Below are 19,041 nucleotides of genomic sequence, written 5' to 3'. Positions count from 1 at the left end.
TCTCACATCAGATACTTGAACCACAGAAAAGGTTACCTTTCAGAAAATTGGCTCTGTAGCCTAAAACTGAATCACCTATATCTCGGTTCAGAGCAAAGCAATCTGACTGAAATTTCAGCATTTTCTGTTTCTATTATTTATTGTTGAACTATTATAGCGAGAACTGTCAGCTCTTATCTAATCTTACCCAATGGCGCCAATGCCCCTTTAAAATGCCCCTTATAAATCTAGTTTAAAATCCAAATATTTGTCTAAACTTTAGACAGACCTTATGATCTACTAGTATTCTCCAGTTGGTCAATTTCACTGCAAGTCAGTCAAAACGGCCAAACATGACTGGCGAAAATAAGACAAATAAGGTTGGAAGTACCTTCAAAACAAACCATGGCACTTGAATCAATGACAGACCTTATGATCTAAAGCATACATCAGACCACTCAACCACACAACTGGTAAAGACTTTAGACAAATATTTGGATTTTAAATTAGAAACAAAACCATACTGTTGAAGATGTAATTGAGACAAGACATTAGACTAGCACTTATATTTATTAGCAAAAAAAAGCCAACAATTTGATTGGTTTTAGTGCTTAGCCAATCAAAATTGAAATTTCTACTAAAATTTGGATTTGATCTTAGTTAAAATTTCCCTACTTTTAAGTTCTGGTAAAATGTCCTTATGTGTCGGAAGTTCTGATTTGTCGACTAAACGAAAGCGACCAGACTGTCCACCGTTGGCTTTGAGAAATGCGACAATTTTGATCGGTGACATACTTTGCGTTACAATGGTGTACATCTGATTTCTAGTGGAATGATTTATAAAGCGAACTGGAACGGGGAGGTTATACAGTAAGCCGTTAATCTGGCGTGTGATATGATGAGGGAAAGCAGGTCCAAACAGTAGATCTTTTAGCATTTTAACTTTAATGAATTCGTCTAGTCGTGCCTGGGCAGCTTTTAAAATAAATCTATCAGCATGACGGTAATGTGGTTTTCTAGGATATTTCTTCTTAGCCTGTGAATCTGTTACTTCTTCCTTCATTTCAACATCTGTGTCACTGGTCTCAGTTTCTGAATCAGTTCCCTCAGCTGTAGTAGCTGTAACGTTTTCTCCTGCATCCTCGGCAGCTTTCTTCAACACCTCCGCTTCTTTAAGCAACGTATCAAAACTGACAGATTCTATCGCTTGATCAGGTTTAGTGTAAGCAGAAACCTGGAATGAAAAACGATTTACTAAGACATGATATCTAGGTTAACTTTAAATAATGGCATTCATCAATTAAAGGTCAAATCTGTGCCTAGCCAGGAAGGCATTTTTATGTGCAATACAAGAGCAGAACGAAAACCAAGGTGGCTCAGTACATGAGGTGCCAGCTCTGTGGATAAGCCATCGGCTCAGGGGTTAAGCCACCAGCTCAGTTGGTAAGACAATGTCTCAGTGGGTAAAGACCCACCTCTGTGGGTAAACCGCTGGCTCGGTGGGTTCTGACTCGGTGTGTAGGACACTGGCTCATTGATAAGAATCTGTTTTTAATCTGGCCAATGAAGTTCCTCAGGTTTTTCCAGCCTTTTTTCGTCTTGTTGCAAGGGCAAGATGGACTGGACAAGAAAAAAGGTCCCTTGTATAGCCATTGGCAGCATGTTGACGGAACGGGAAAAAAATGCACGATACTGGACATGAGATTCTACTCCTTGTCACATACAAGCTTGGCTCAAATTGATTCAAGGACATATCTTATGATCTAAAGGGCATGCATTAGACCACTAGACCAGCCCACCCATATATCAATCTTCTGGTGTTGTCACAGGATAACCCTGCTCAAGGGACAGGAACGTTGCTTCAGTGAAAGGGTGTAGAAATGCAATGCTTGGCTAAATTGGTTTTTATACGCCCACACTGAAATGTGGACGTATATTGCCGTCGCCCCCGTCCGTCCGTCTGTCGGTACGTCCGTCGGTCCATCGTCCACAATTTCTTGTGAACGCTCTAACGCCAAAAGTTATCATCCAATTGTTTTAAAATTGATATATGTTGTTTTCATTAGTGAGATGAAGAAGCCTATTTAATTTCAATAACTTCTGTTTATTACGTCTAGAGTTATGGCCCTTGTTTCACTTTGTTGAACCTTGTGAACGCTCTAATGCCAAAAGTTAACATACGATCTTTGTGAAATTTATATGCAATATTTATGTTAGTGAAACGAAGAAGCCTATTGAATTTCAACAATTTCTGTTTATTACGTCTAGAGTTATGGCCCTTGTTTCACTTTATTGAACCTTGTGAACGCTCTAACTCCAAAAGTTATCATCCGATCTTTCTGAAATTTACATGCATTATTTAAATTAGTGAAACGAAGAAGCCTATTGAATTTCAGCAATTTCCGTTTATTACGTCTAGAGTTATGGCCCTTGTTTCATGTTATTGAACCTTGTGAACACTCAAACGAGAAAAGTTATCAACCGATCTGTATGAAATTTATATGCATCATTTAAATTAGTAAAACAAAGAAGCCTATTGAATTTCAGCAATTTCCGTTAATCATCTAGAGTTATGGCCCTTGTTTCACTTTGTTGAATCTTGTGAATGCTCTAATGACAACAGTTATCATCCGATCTGTTTGAAATTGATATGCATGATTTAAATTAGTGAAACGAAGAATCCTATTGAAGTTCAGCAATTTCCTTTAATTACGCCATGAGTTATGGCCCTTGTTTCACTTTGTTGTACCTTGTGGTTGCTTTAACGACAAAAGTTATTATACGATCTGTATGAAATTTAAAGGTATCGTTTAAATTAGTAAAACGAACAAGCCTATTGAGTTTCAGCAAATTTCCGTTAATTACATCTAGAGTTATGGCCCTTGTTTCACATTGTTGAATCTTGTGAACGCTTGAACGACAAAAGTTATCACCCAATCTGTATGAAATTCATATGCATCATTTAAATTAGTGAAATGAAGAAGCCTATTGAATGTCAGCAATTTCTGTCAATTACTTCTAGAGTTATGGCCCTTGTTCTACTTTGTTGAATCTTGTGAACGTTCGAACGACAAAAGTTATCATCCGATCTGTATGAAATTGATATGTATTATTTGAATTAGTAAAACGAAAAAGTCTGTCGAATTTCAATAATTTCTGTAGATTACTTCCTGAGTTACAGCCCTTATTTTAGTTTTTAGAACCTTGTGAACCCTCAAACGACGAAAATTATAATGTCATCTGTATGAAGTTGTCTATTAAATGCCCCCTAATTACCTACAAAAGAACAAATATACGACAACTCTTGTCGACCGCTCGGACGATTTAGCTGCTGTGGGCGTATGTTTAGTTGCCTGGCAACCTATCTTTATATAATGTAGGCCCTATTTAGCTCAGGAATCCATAGCCCTAAAGCTAATTCAAGTATTCAATAGAATAACTTACCTCTATGACTGGTTGTGTTTCGTAGAGCTTAAACAAGATATCAGCTGCTGCAAAATTTCTAGAGCCTATCTTACTAAGAGACACTGCAGGTTCGGTTCCAACATCTTCCTTCTGTATCTTCATCTGACATCTTAAAGTAAAAAAAGAGAGAAATGGGGATTAACACTCACACAAAACAAACCAACATTTTCGAATTCCAACATTTGAAGATAGCTAATGCATGGAGGCAATAGGAAAACAAGGGAGGTAATTGTGTTATTATTTCCTGTGTCAATGATTTTTAAGGGTGGGAAATAATGCCCATAGTCGTATAATAGTGAGTTGATAACCTATTGAGCAAAAGACATAGAAATAATTATGTTTTGACTTTCATAGAAAATATGAAATTCTGGCTTGAAGGCTAAGGCCAGGAAACACAGCCTAAGTCTTACAGTTAAGGCCGGAAGACGCAAGACTACAGTAGGTCTTAAGAGATTCAAGACTAGGTCTTAAGAGACACAAGACTAGGCCTTACAGTTGAGGCCAGAAGATACAAGACTAAGCCTTACAGTTGAGACCGGAAGACACAAGACTAGGCCTTAAGATTATGGCCGGGAGACCAGACTAGGCCTTAAGGCAACTTACCTGAATACACGATCATCATTGTCAAAAAACTCCCATTCCAACAACATATTGTTGACAAAACATGAATGTTGTAAAATATAGAAACCTTGAACTTTACGATCTACTATCCAACTGACGTCCTCAAAGACAACGATATCCTTGGCTGGTAGTGTTGATATAGGTTTTCGGGTCCATTGTAAGCGATGAAGATTCGAACAGTTATCTTCCAAAATGCAGTTGCCCTTGACACGAAAGTCGATAACATCTGTTGCTGCTTGGTCGTGTGGTTGAAGTTTACTGTGTTGGGGGAGGATGAACTCGGGGTCACAGTTCGTGAAACCTATCGGGCTTTAGAGTAAGCGTCTGCTTGGGCATCTGTTCGGTTCTCTGCTTCACCAATCATGATGAGATGACCAGCTAGATAGAGGTTACAGAAAATTTTCTCCTTTTCTATTTCTGTGTTCATGCTACGACGGTATAGACAAATGGGCGTCAATTTTACATCGTTGAAAATTCCATCCAAGACAGTAATGATGGATGCAGGATGCGTGGCACTGCTAAGTTCGTTCATTTTGACAAACTGTTCACGGAGATCAAATGCCCTAGGATTTGGTGCTGCCTTTACCAAAGTGCTCTGAACCTGTGCTTCTGCTTCTGTTATGACAGACTGTTCGACACCATCTAAGATGTTGCCATGTTCAACATTCATGGTGGTCAGTCGTTCAACCACCATATTATAACACAATGACTTAGCAGTTTTTTTGGAAACTGAAACACCTGCACCTTGTAGTATGTTGTCAATAAAGTACATTCCCTTATGATAAACTTTCCCTGATTCAGCTTTACAACTCTCTACATCATATCGACAACGGACTCGACATTTAGCCACAGAGGCCGCCAACTCCATTTTGCTGACTGAATTGGTTGAAGCATATTTAGGATTGGTTAGAATATCTTGGATCTGTTTCAAAATAGATGGTGGGGGTAACTCTGCAATTGTTTCTTTCTCCATCTTAGCAATGGTCGAGTTAAAATTCTCCAGTTTCTCCTTGATAACTTTTGGGGTCATATCATCCTGGTTCAAAATTTCAGTGACAGGAAGGGTACGATAAAGTTCCACCGCCTTCTTGAAACATGACAGTTTGATTTCTTTCTTGTTGATGCCGATAGCTCTGGCTAGGAACACACCACCCAGATTAAGTCGGCCAGTGAAAAAGGATCCGTTCTTTCCTTGTACCATGCCATCGATCAAAAAATCTGGTCAAATTCCAACTTTACAACTCATCAGAGAATTCTCAAACAACTAAAATGAAATAAAATAGGATTTAATGGGAAAGAGAGGAAAATGGGCTTTATTGTTCACTCGACACTAGGTCATTTCGGGACTAACATATAGTTCATTTTATTTCATTAGGGGTCTTTAGCAGTGGAAGGAAACCCTGAGGACATGGAGAAAACGCACGAGGTTGAACAGACGACCCTACTCCTTGTCACGTACAAGCGGGTAATGACGCATTAACGCTTCGACCACCCAAACTCGCCCAACTGGTCTTATGTAGATGGGCAAATAAAAGAATTTTATACGTAATACATGCTTGAATAAAAATAAAAATAAAAATAAAGCAGAATCTGTGTTTTTAATGAGATTATTGTGAAAAATATTAAACATGCATTATGCAAGAGCTAAACCTGTCAATTTCAGGTCTTTCTTTAGGCCTGAAATCTTATCTAAATTATTAATTAGACATTAATTAACTTATCCAGACCATAATAAACTCCCGATGTCAAGGCTAGCCTTCGATGTCGACTGGATTACAATTCTATATGCTGCTATCGCTCATTGATAATTAAATCACAACAATAGACAATCGAGACTATTAGTTTCGAGGCTAGGCGAAACTTTCATCCGCTTAGTTTTCGGTTCATAGTGGACCAATTTGACTGACATTTTCAGCAAATTCCCTTTACATTATGTAGTTTTTAACTATTATAGTGAGAACTGCTAACTCGTTATCTTATCTCCATCTCCCATAATGTATCTTTAATAAATAAAACCTCACCATAATTTCATTGATTACTTTTTTTTCACTTCGTAAAAACATTGAAAGTCGTCGAATTTTTTCTGCTAGCGGCAATTTTGTGGCATCGATTGGTTCTGGGTTGGGTGTTTTGTGTACAGCGGCAGCAGGCAGACCTTTGTTATCAATGGGGCGTGTCTGGCAGCCTGGTAATGTTTCCCATTTCTTCTCTGTAAATAAACCATTAAAAAATGTAGTTTGTTAAAGCTGCATTTAGTAACTGTATTGAATAAACCATGACTAATATACCGGTGTATTAAATACAAGTTTTTTCACAGTTCATTTCTGACGACGTCTTGAAAAGTGTTCTCTTGTATTTATCAAGCCACAAACAAAATAAACTTCTAAATAACTTGTATTCTGAATATTGTTTAGTGCCCAGGTTCACTTTGCTCATTTCTGTTGATCAGCGGCTGGGGAGGGGGGGGGGGGGGAATAGGTTTTACATTTAGATTCAGAACGAACATGATTCTTCTACAGCCATCCTTTTTACAGTGGTTACAACTTAAACATACAGGTTTCAAGTTTAACTGACTACCATGACTAGAGAATAGAATTAAAAGCTTTTGAGCAGTAGTACAGGTAAAAATTATGTGTGTCAAAAAGATAAGCACCACCGTTTAAAATGAGGTCTGTTTGATATTTAACCATCAACAATAAATTCAGATGGTTTTTATTTGGAACCATGTAATATCCATCACAAAATACTTCCAGCATAAGTCTTGCCACTCCAAGAAGAATAGTATCAGGTTCCTTTGGTACCATGGTACTAATCAAACAAGAGGTGTTGAGGACGTGATCCAAGTGAGAGAGGGGGGGGGGGGTGGATGGCTGAATGGTTAGCTGTATCATAAAGTCTGTCATTGAGTCAACTGGCGTGGTTTCGAATCCCCGGTTGTACGTGACAAGGAGTAGGGTCGCCTGTCCAACCTCGTGGGTTTCCTCCGGGTCCTCCGGTTTCCTCCCACAGCTAAAGATCCCTACGCGCAAGCGAATTATGGAAATAAAATTGAACCATATGTTAGTCGAGTGGACGTTAAACCCCATTTCTCTCTCTCTCTCCAAGTGAGAGAGGGATACACATGACGATGGTTATCACTACTCTTGTCTGTAATCCTCATCCTTTTCCTGACCAGATCATCTAATGGACTCCTATATTTTTCGAAATCCTCAATTAAAAAATATCTATTACTTAAATGACCAAATATTCCTGTCTTGTTTTACTTTAAGGTGGTCCTTAACCTTTTGTCAGTTGTATTTATTTTTATAACTTACTTGCACCACCGGCACTGTTTGCGGGAGTTCCAACACCTCCTATAGAATTCAACTCATTGTTAAAAATATAATTTGCGGGTCACGGAAAGATAACTCTGTTTGGAAACATGGTTTGGTGTAGAGGAGTAACCGAAGTTGGCCGAGTGAAATCTGCAGCCGGTTGCCGAGTGAAAAATAGAAAGTAACTCATTGAAGATCCAGTATTGTGCATAAACAACCTCAAACTTAGTGAAAGGGTAGAACTTCCACTAAATTCAGGAGATTTACGTCAAAATGGCATCTCAACATAAAATTCAGGCTTATATGGATAAACACAGACTAGAGGCATTGTTTGAGGTAAAATATTCAGCTATTTAGAGATATTTTGTCGAGTTTTATTCATTCATTCAGACTAAAAATTCTCGACGGTGACGAGTTGCAACAAGTCGGCGCTATTGCACTTTCGTACCTCTACCAGTTCCCGTGGTCGTAGGAACTTGAAATTTTCAGAGGATGTTCAGGGGGACTAGCAATGACCACACACCAAATTTCAGCCGAATTGATCAATAACTTTTTATTTTACCGACCTTTTAATTTCTAACGAGAGAGAGCTTCATCCGTTTGACGCCATTTGCTTTGTTTACTATTTAGACTCGAATAACAAGACACTAAGACGGAAACAGACTCGAATAACAAGACACTTAGACGGAAACCGACACACTGCACCAGCTGCCTAACACTGCAGTTCATAAAAATTAATATAATTTTCGTATACTTTAATTTTTGCGCGAAGCCACCATTTTCTATAAAATACTATTTGGTGTTGATCAGTGGATTGGCCTTTAGGTGTGAATATTGCCGTGACCTTGATTTTGACCTTGAGTCCAAACTTCCCATCCATATCGGGGCCTTTGCGTTTAAGCTTGCCGTGGCCTTATTTCTTTCTGTATTGTATAAGTTAATGTTCGAGGTGAAAGCAGAGACGACGTCCTTCAGAAAAGATAATTGGGTCAAAGTCGTAGGTCAAGGTCACCTTACAGAAAACTAAACTCAAACTTTTCAATGTCGTTTTAGGGACATTTGACCTTGACTTACGACCTTGACCCCGTAACCATTTTTGAAGGCTATCACCTTGGCTTGAATCATGGACGTTTACCTTGGTCCTGTCGCACACTGCTCGGTCAGAAAAAGGTCAAACGCAGAGGGGCCCGTGTCCGAAAGGAAGTCAATGGGCGTGGTCAATGTGAACGGTCGTGGTGACCTCCACTAGTCACCTGTAACCATCCGTGACCTTGACTTCGACCTTGAGTCCAAACTTCCCATCTATCTCGGGCCCTTTTCGTTTATGCTTACCGTGGCCTTATTTCTAACTGTATTATCAAAGTTAATGTTCGAGGTGAAAGCAGAGACGACGTCCCCCAGAAAAGATAATTGGGTCAAAGTCGTAGGTAAAGGTCATTTTACAGAAAATTAAACTCAAACTTTTCAAAGTCAGTTTTGGGACATTTGACCTTGACTTACGACCTTGACCCCGTAACCATTTTCGAAGGCTATCACCTTGCCTTGAACCATCGACGTTTACTTTGTTCCTGTCGCACACTGTTCGGTCAGAAAAGGGTCAAACGCAAAGGGCCCGTGTCCGAAAGGAAGTCAATGGGCGTGGTCAATGTGAAAGGTCGTGGTGACCTCCACTAGTCACCTGTAACCATCCGTGACCTTGACTTCGACCTTGAGTCCAAACTTCCCATCTATCTCGGGCCCTTTTCGTTTATGCTTGCCGTGGCCTTATTTCTAACTGTATTATCAAAGTTAATGTTCGAGGTTAAAGCAGAGACGACGTCCCCCAGAAAAGAGAATTGGGTCAAAGTCGTAGGTCAAGGTCATCTTACAGAAAACTAAACTCAAACTTTTCAAAGTCAGTTTTGGGACATTTGACCTTGACTTACGACCTTGACCCCGTAACCATTTTCGAAGGCTATCGCATTGGCTTGAAACATGAACGTTTACCTTGGTCCTGTCGCACACTGCTCGGTCAGAAAACGGTCAAACGCAGAGGGTCCGTGTCCGAAAGGAAGTCAATGGGCGTGGTCAATGTGAAAGGTCGTGGTGACCTCCACTAGTCACCGTTAACCATCCGTAACCATGACTCTGACCTTGAGTCCAAACGTCCCATCCATATCGGGGCCTTTGCGTTTATGCTTGCCGTGGCCTTATTTCTAACTGTATTATCAAAATTAATGTTTGAGGTTAAAGCAGAGACGACGTCCTCCAGAAAAGATAATTGGGTCAAAGTCGTAGGTCAAGGTCATCTTACAGAAAACTAAACTCAAACTTTTCAAAGTCAGTTTTGGGACATTTGACCTTGACTTACGACCTTGACCCCGTAACCATTTTCGAAGGCTATCAACTTGGCTTGAACCATCGACGTTTACTTTGGTCCTGTCGCACACTGTTCGGTCAGAAAAGGGTCAAACGCAAAGGGCCCGTGTCCGAAAGGAAGTCAATGGGCGTGGTCAATGTGAAAGGTCGTGGTGACCTCCATTAGTCACCGTTAACCATCCGTGACCTTGATTTTGACCTTGAGTCCAAACTTCCCATCCATCTCGGGCCCTTTGCGTTTATGCTTGCCGTGACCTTATTTCTTACTGTATTATCAAAATTAATGTTCGAGGTGAAAGCAGAGACGACGTCCTTCAGAAAATATACTTGGGTCAAAGTCGTAGGTCAAGGTCATGTTACAGAAAAATAAACTCAAACTTTTCAAAGTCATTTTTGGGACATTTGACCTTGACTTACGACCTTGACCCCCTAACTATTTTAAACAGCCATCATCTGGGCTTCAGCCATCGACGTTTACCTTGGTCCTGTCGCACACTGCTCGGTCAGAAAACGATCAAACGAAGAGGGTCTGTGTTCGAAAGGAAGTCAATAGGCGCGGTCAATGTAATTGATTCATCTGACCTCATGATACGATTGTAGTGAACCTATCTGACCGAACAGTGTGCGACAGGATCAAAGTAAACGTCGATGGTTCAAGCCAAGTTGATAGCCTTCGAAAATGGTTACGGGGTCAAGGTCGTAAGTCAAGGTCAAATGTCCCAAAACTGACTTTGAAAAGTTTGAGTTTAGTTTTCTGTAAGATGACCTTGACCTACGACTTTGACCCAATTATCTTTTCTGGAGGACGTCGTCTCTGCTTTAACCTCGAACATTAACTTTGATAATACAGTTAGAAATAAGGCCACGGCAAGCATAAACGCAAAGGCCCCGATATGGGTGGAAAGTTTGGCCTCAAGGTCAAAATCAAGGTCACGGCAATATTTACACCTAACGGCCAATCCACTGATCAACACCAAATAGTATTTTATTGAAAATGGTGGCTTCGCGCAAAAATTAAAGTATACGAAAATTATATTAATTTTTATGAACTGCAGTGTTAGGCAGCTGGTGCAGTGTGTCGGTTTCCGTCTAAGTGTCTTGTTATTCGAGTCTGTTTCCGTCTTAGTGTCTTGTTATTCAACTCTAAATAGTAAACAAAGCAAATGGCGTCAAACGGATGAAGCTCTCTCTCGTTAGAAATTAAAAGGTCGGTAAAATAAAAAGTTATTGATCAATTCGGCTGAAATTTGGTGTGTGGTCATTGCTAGTCCCCCTGAACATCCTCTGAAAATTTCAAGTTCCTACGACCACGGGAACTGGTAGAGGTACGAAAGTGCAATAGCGCCCAACAAGTCTTGTTGTTTCAAGACATTCAACACGACTGTCAAGTGAGAACAGCGACTAATCATTGAATTGCTAATTGTATTTCAACCCATCAAGATGATTAAACCATGGATCTTATTATAATACATAATTACGGTCCATCATTAAACTTTTTATTTCCTGTCAATATCCAAGACTAGTGAACACCAGCATGTCTCGAAATGATAAAAAAAAATTTTTTTAATAGCAACAGGTACATGGGTGGTCTATATACATGTATATATAACATGTGATTTAGATTATAGGGTCTGTTATTAAGTCAAGAAGTGGAGTTTTGATCCCATGTGACAAGGAGAATAGTATCGCTTGCCCAACCTCATACAAATTATTGAAAGAAAATTCTACCATTTGTAAGTCCGGAAATAACCTAGTTTGTGTCAATTGGAGGGGATCACAGTGGCTATAAGTGGGTTAGATGCTGGCTTGCTAGCCTGGAGGTCGGGTGTTCGATCCCTGCATTGGCCGAGAAGGTTCATCCAGATTTTCCTGTGTTGTTCTCCCTTGTAAGTGATGAAGGATGGAGGGCTTGACAAGGATAGCTGTCTAGTCATTCGAATGGGACAAAAAACATTGCCGTGCACGTAAAAGATCCGTTGACAGTTGGAATTTGATATAAGATTAGGCCGAAGTGCTGCTGTCCGGGCAAAATTTCACTCATATAGCACACTGTATAGCGTATGCCCATCTTCATTAGCCCAGTTCGGAGCAGAACAGTAGGACGATAAACCTCATTTCATTTCTTTCATTTCACCTGTTGATTGGACATTAAACTCTGTTTCCATCTCTCTATTTTCTATATTCACATGGCACACGTATCCATAATAAGAAATGATCATGTTTGTCTGAAAAGGACTATAAGTATTTGATAAGATATTAAATCTCATTCCATTCCAAAGGAACAACATGTTCCTGAAGCAATGACCGCTAGTTTTACACCATCAAGACGTTGCTAGACTGGTCTGCAATTCAAAAAGTTATAGCTGTGTTATCTCCCTTTAATGCAGACACATGAACGATAGCGTTGTCCAATCAGAGGTTGTGGCTCAAACACACTCACATCAAACATGGCGACCGCCACGAAAACCGTGACAGTGAACGAACCTTGAACTTTGCAACTCGATTATCACAGGTAGACATTTTAGCTTGAAAACGTTAGACTTGGTATTCGCGATGATTTAAGAATCTGATAGGGTCCCAAGCTGGTTCAGTATCCAATCGGAATTTGTCCCGAAATTTGCAGGGTTCTTTGTGAAGGGCTTTATAAGATGTACAGAGTTAAAGCAAGATCAAGCCTTCTATTGAAGATGAAGGAACTAATACCTCATTAATGTATTGGACTATTTCAGGATTTAATGAATAAAGTTCTACGTGATATGCCAGAAGATCCAAATATTTACTTACTTCGATGTTTATATAAAAAAAGTGGTTTAGATATCCCCCAGGTAAGTGTTTATATAAAGTTCATTTAAATCACAGGTACAGACAGGTGTATTTGTACATGTACCTATCCAATTTCGTTTCGTTTTTATAGTTCAAAATTTTGATTTTACTTGTCTTTGCTACACTTGGATCTGGAATCGTTGTTATTTAACCCGTGTTCTGCTTGAAATGAGGGGTCAACCAGTCAAATGGTCTGTTGAATCGAGCGTTTGACCTTTTTTGCGTGGAACTGTGGGTAGACATTAGCGCCAATAGAAATCAAAACAAGGCAAAAGTAGATAAAAAATACATGGCGGTCGCTAATTGGTTAATTGAATGACTGACGTAATTGGGTCAAATGTCGCTTGCTTGGTACCTGACGTCATAGAAAGTGAACTCCCACTATAACTTGTTAGATCTACATGTAGTGTAGGCCATCGAAAGTATAAGAAACGAAATATAGATCTGTATTTTAATTAGAATGTGTACCTATTTGATTAGTTTACACCTATAAAAAAAAGCTTGTACCTTGTTCACACATGTTAGGGGCTGTGCTGTCACTTTGGATGGAATGAAAAAACTGTGGTTCACCTGTCTTAACATGGACGAGCAGGTGAAAAATCCTTGATAAATGGAATTTCAGAAAGAAGAAGCTGAAATGTCATTATCCAGGCAAAATTCTCTTCCTAGCCTTAGGGGTGTTGGATGACTGAATGGTTAGCATGTGTGGGGGATTGGATGGTTAGCGCGTGTTTGTTGAATATTGAGTCAACTGGCGTGGTTACGAATCCCTGGTTGTACGTGACAAGGAGTTTTCTCCGGTTTCCTCCCAATGCTAAAGACCCCTACACGCAAGCGAATTAATTATTGAAATAAACTTGAACCATATGTTAGTCCCAAAATGACCTAGTTTGTGTCGATGACCTAGTTTAGAAGATGAACAGTATGAAAGAGTCTAAAAATGACGAGACATTAAACCACATTCCATTCTTTCCAACTTTAAACAGGTTTAGGTGGTTAAGACGCTGGCTCGCTAGCCTGGAGGTCGGGTGTTTGATCCCTGCATTGGCCGAGAAAGTTCATCTGGATTTTCCGACGTGGTTTCCCCTTGTCAGTGGTGCAAGATGGAGGGCCTGACAATGACATCTGTTCTGTCATTCAGATGGGACGAAAGACTGAGGTCCTGTGTACACATTGACATGCACATAAAAGGTGCCTTGGCAGTTCGAATTTGATATAAGAGTAGGCTGTAGCGCCGCTGTCTAGGCAAAATTTCCCTCATTGCATAGCACACTGTATGGCATATGCCCATGTTCATTATCCCAGTCGGAGCAGAACAGTAGAATGTTAAGCCTCATTTCATTTCATTTGAATTTTGAAGGCAGTTTATCATAATTTTGATCCAAGTCTGGTACGTGACTAGAACTCCTATTTAAACTTGTAGGCTTTCTCTGTGTCCTCCCGTTTCTTCCTACTTCTCAAGACTCTCAAGTATATTATTAAAATAAAGATTTTCCATATGTTAGTCTCAAAATAACCTAGTTATTTCTTTTTTTTAGGAGGTTCGTTTTGGTGGAATGAAGAGAAGCAGTACAGATTTTGGTGAATGTTTGTTTATTTATTTTATGGATGTTAATTTAATATCATTAAATAACATTTAGAAGTATAGGTATAATATTCATAATAACACAACTTTATGAATTTACAGGTATCTTTATCAAGCAATGTCATAAAGTTGTGATATTTTGAATGTTAATTTCGACAGAAGATCTGTCATGGATTCAAGTGTTGTGGTTTCGATTCCCTGCTTGTACGTGACAATAAGTAATATCACCTGTCCAACCTCGTGGGTTTTCTCCGGGTACTCCGGTTAGACCCCTGCACACAAGAGTGAATTATTGAAATAAAATTGATCCATATGTTAGTCCGGAAATCACCCAGTTCTCTTTCTCCCCCTTGCTATCATTTTTAAATGACTCATATTTGTCGCATGGTATTTGGGACATTTCTTGAATGACTTATCTCTTGTGCCTGTGGTATTGTTGCTCCTGGCAACCTTTTTTTTAAAGCAAAACGTCTCAGTTTATTTGATTGCCTCATTTAAGGTGAAATTATTTTTCTGTTTAGCGAGATCTCGTACTCCAGAGAGAAGTCGTCGATTTCAAACATCAGCGAGTGCAGGTAAAAATAGTTTCATATTTTAAATTACTGAAGCTTCAAGTTCTAATTTAACTCTTAAAGATGCATTATGTAAAAGCTACAGATACATTATGTAAGAGCTCAAGATACATTATGTTAAAGATGCATTATGTAAGAACTAAAGATGCATTATGTAAGAACTAAAGATGCATTATGTAAGAACTAAAGATGCATTATGTAAGAGATAAAGATGCATAATGTAAAAGCTAAAGATACATTATGTAAAAACTAAAGATGCATTATGTAAGAGATTAAGATAAAATTATGTAAAAGATGCATTATGTAAGAACTAAAGATGCATTATGTAAAAGCTAAAGATACATAATGTGAAAGCTAAAGATGTATTATGTAGAAGCTATGCATTATGTACATGTAAAACTAAAGATACATTATTGAAAATCTAAAGATACATTATGTAAAAGCTAAAGATACATTATGTTAAAGATGCATTATGTAAAAGCTAAAGATACATTATGTAAAAGCTAAAGATACATTATGTAAAAGCTAAAGATACATTATGTAAAAACTAAAGATGCATTATGTAAGAACTAAAGATACATTATGTAAGGGCTAAAGATACATTATGTAAAAGCTAAAGATACATTATGTTAAAGATGCATTATGTAAAAGCTAAAAATACATTATGTAAAAGCTAAAGATGCATTATGTAAGAGCTAAAGATACATTATGTAAAAGCTAAATCTGCCTAAAGCAGGTCTTTATTTTGGCCTGAAATGTTATATAAATTATTAGTTAGACATCTAATCACATGACAAGCCTATAATCAACTCTCTAGACAATCAGATGGCTGGGATTTAAATGGATTTAAATACACACGAGATTTAGATTTATTAATGTGCAGTTTTAGGCCTGATAAATTTATTAATATACAGTTTAAGTTGTCAGAATTTTATTAAATATAAATGTGCAGTTGTAGGCCTGTAATATCAGTAAATTTAATTTCTATATAGATGAAGGATTGAATCGTGCGTATGATAAACCATGGCAGACGTCTCCTTCACCGAACAGACGCACGAAACCCAAAACAGAGGAATTCAAAGCAGGTACTTTGATGTTGTGTACTTATTTGGTGTGTCTTTGGCTTCTAATTTATTTTCTGAAAATCTGAATTGTTAGTTTATTATCCACAAAAAAGCTGTGTGAAAAGTACATGTACGATAACATCCATTCTTATTAGAATACAATACAGATCTATATTTCGTTTTATTTTTAATTACTTTCAATGGCCTCTACTACATTGGTTGAGGATCAAATTACCACCTATCTAATTAAAATACAGATCTATATTTCTTTTCATTTTTTTATACATTTTCGATGGCCTCCACTACATGATGATCGGACCAGTTGTACTGGGAGGTCACATCAGAGGTCATACGAGTGAATTTTGACCCTATGACATTTGATTAACCAATCAGCGTTCATGTTTCTAGTGGGTTACCCACAGTTCTGTGCTCCACACGCCAAAAACTCTCCGTAACAGACCGTTTCATTGGCTAACTCCTCACGTCATCCAGAACGCGGGTTATATAACAACTCTTCCAGATCCTAGTGTAGTAAAAACAAGTAAAATGGAATTTTGAACTGCAAAAAAACAAACAGAATAGGATACTGTGTTTTAGAGGGGTTATGTTACAACTCTTCCAGATCCTAGTGTTGTGAAGACAAGTAAAAAAAAAATTTGAACTATAAAAAACGAAACGGAAGATGAACTGTGTTTTAATCAGGTAGGATAACATCACACAGAATTGTTTGAGTTTATTCCACACAGCAGCTTCCGTACTTTTTGTGATCCCGGCACAACTTTTTTAGGAATTTTTCAGATCAGTTTCCTCTCTAATCTCCTCAACCAATCCCCAGGCGCGGATCCAGGGATGGGGGGGGGGGGGTGCAAACCCCCTCCTACTCAGCTACATAAAATTTTTTGTAAAAATGATATAGACATATGTGATATCTTAATTAATGCTTTGCATCAATAAAATTGAATCACAATGTCATCATATTAATTCATAATAAAAATTGACGTCAAACAGGATGTTGGATTTCTCTGTTTAAAAAGATCAATGTGTATGTATACATACGCCAAAATGACGATAGAGACCATGTATTTCTCAAAAAATTTCAAGCCGAGTGGGGGGGGGGGGATACATTTTCTTAGGAACCTGGCAAACCCCCTCCTGCAAAAATTCCTGGATCCAGCCCTGCTCCCTTCTGCAATATTCCAGAGTTTTTTCATCTTTCCTCCCCAGCCTTACATTCTAACTTCCTAGTCCTACTTGCCTTGCAATTGCCTTTCTCTTTTCTCTTTCCACCCTCCCTCTTCCCATTTCTCCTTCTCCCCCTTCATCCATTTATTTTGAGGGTTGGGTGTCCAAATGGTTAACGTGTGCGCATTGTATCATAAGGTCTGTCATTGAGTCAACTGCTGTGGTTTCGATTCCCCGGTTGTACGTGACAAGGAGTAGGGTCGCCTGTCCAACTTCATAGGTTTTCTCCAGGTTCTCCGGTTTCCACCCACTGGTAAAGACCCTTATGCACAAGCGAATTAATGAACTAAATTAAACCATATGTTAGTCCCGAAATGACCTAGTTTTCGTTTTGATTAAATACACCATTTTCACTCTTATAAAGACCGCTATGCACAAGTGAATAATGAAATAAATTAAACCATATGTTAGTCCCGAAATGACATAAAAAGACAAATTGATTTCAGATGACTAATTAATTACATGTATATTCGTTATAACTACACGTTAAATGTGAAAATACAGACATTTATCTTGCCGACAGATATGCTGGTTAAACTTGATGTAAGACCTGATCTAACCAGCTGTTTAAAAATCACCCCGTGTGTCCTTCATGTAGATGGCAGGTTTATTTTTATTTTAAGCATGTCATCTTTAGTTGATGCGAAGATGCATGGCTTCATTGAATATTTAAAGGCAGGACAGCTTTAGGCAAGTCAGATACGCATGGCTTGGTTGAGGGTTTAAAGGCAGGACATCTTTAGTTGATGCGAAGATGCATGGCTTGATTGAATATTTAAAGGCAGGACATCTTTAGTTGAGTCAGAGATGCATGGCTTGATTGAATATTTAAAGGCAGGACATCTTTAGTTGAGTCAGATACGCATGGCTTGATTGAATGTTTAAAGGCAGGACATCTTTAGTTGAGTCAGAGATGCATGGCTTGGTTGAGGGTTTAAAGTTGTATGTCATCTTTAGTCTAGTAAAAGTCGGATGGCCTGATTGACCATTTGAAGACATATCAACCTTTGTCGAGTCTAGAGATACATGGCTTGACTGAAGGTCTAAAATCGATGGTCTGCCATTAGATAAATAATAAAGATAACTATTAGAATCAACCAGTTTTTATATCTTAACATAGATAGATTACAATGAAAGCTATTCATAGACACCTCCATTAAATTCATCTTGATGTAACCATGGTGACTCGATGAGAATGGGGCCTATTCACTGACCATTCAGGTGTTGATCTTGGTATATTGTCTGTTTATTTATTGATGTGCATGTAAAGGAACGCGGAACAGTTGGAATTCGATGAAAAAAACGCCACTTTTCAGTCAAGATTTCCCACATAGTGAATTGCGTGACATATGCCCTTTCTCATTAGCTCAGTTAGGAAATTAAAGCCCATTTCATTTAAAGGGCATCTCTTAAAGCTACATTACGTAAGATTTAGATAAAGATCTAGCCATTCTTGCTATAATAGTTCGAAAATAGATAATGTAAAATGAATAATTTGAAAATTTCATTCAAATTACTCTATTGCGAGCGAAGATATTAGCCTTTGAAGGTTTGACAAGACGTGTGCAATAATTTCAACCACCGTACTGGTTGTTCAAAGCTAAGTCTTGCTCCTCCATTTTTAGCTTGAATCAAAATATGGCTGAACTGTTCTAATCTATTTAATATCGGAGAAATCCGATGCCATCGAGGGTTGATTATGGCCTGGATGAGTTAATTAATGTCTAATTAATAATTTAGAAAACATTTCAGGCCCAAAGAAAGACCTGCAACAGGCAGATTTAGCTCTTGCATAATGTATGTTTAAACATGATTAATTGAAGATTACGTTTGTGACACAAAAAGTAAAGAAATTTTACTAAAAACATTTTAAAGCTTTAGCGCTTATACATAATGTACCTTTAAGTAACATATAAGATGCCTGTCTAGCCCAGTCAGAGCAGAACAGTAGGAATCATGCCCCTTTTCATTTCGCTTGACAGCCATTTTCTTTGTTCTCAGTATGCTTTAACCTGCTC

At 38.4% G+C, this 19,041-nt stretch overlaps 1 protein-coding gene and 1 long non-coding RNA gene across 7 annotated transcripts in view; one reads left to right on the top strand and one right to left on the bottom strand.

Moving 5' to 3' along the window:
- Positions 1–530: 530 nt before the first annotated feature.
- On the bottom strand, positions 531–7,590 carry LOC126817659 (uncharacterized). 3 transcript variants are annotated; one of them, XR_007679086.2, is made up of 5 exons: positions 7,380–7,590; positions 6,087–6,274; positions 4,048–5,329; positions 3,424–3,553; positions 531–1,213 (listed from the first exon to the last, which is right to left on the bottom strand). It is a non-coding gene; the product is annotated as an uncharacterized LOC126817659 (long non-coding RNA). The 3 variants fall into 3 exon arrangements; XR_007679087.2 differs by lacking the exon at positions 7,380–7,590 and adding an exon at positions 6,719–7,369; XR_007679088.2 differs by lacking the exon at positions 7,380–7,590 and adding an exon at positions 7,120–7,369.
- The window catches only part of LOC126817647 (uncharacterized protein C8orf34), a 41,554-nt gene continuing 30,093 nt past the window's right edge, over positions 7,581–19,041 (top strand). For 2 of the 4 annotated variants that reach the window (XM_050544749.2, XM_050544750.2), the window contains exons 1-6: positions 7,581–7,715; positions 12,467–12,562; positions 14,099–14,141; positions 14,667–14,720; positions 15,710–15,802; positions 17,547–17,628. In XM_050544749.2, coding sequence (XP_050400706.1) covers positions 7,653–7,715; positions 12,467–12,562; positions 14,099–14,141; positions 14,667–14,720; positions 15,710–15,802; positions 17,547–17,628 — 431 coding nt within the window. In that variant the 5' untranslated portion in view covers positions 7,581–7,652. The remainder of the gene's footprint in view (positions 7,716–12,466; positions 12,563–14,098; positions 14,142–14,666; positions 14,721–15,709; positions 15,803–17,546; positions 17,629–19,041) is intronic. The other 2 variants (XM_050544751.2, XM_050544753.2) reach the window with 2 other exon arrangements.

Source organism: Patella vulgata, chromosome 4 (assembly GCF_932274485.2).
Source record: "Patella vulgata chromosome 4, xgPatVulg1.2, whole genome shotgun sequence".
NCBI classification, from domain to species: Eukaryota; Metazoa; Mollusca; class Gastropoda; family Patellidae; genus Patella; species Patella vulgata.
This window is presented reverse-complemented; position numbering and strand designations above follow the sequence as displayed.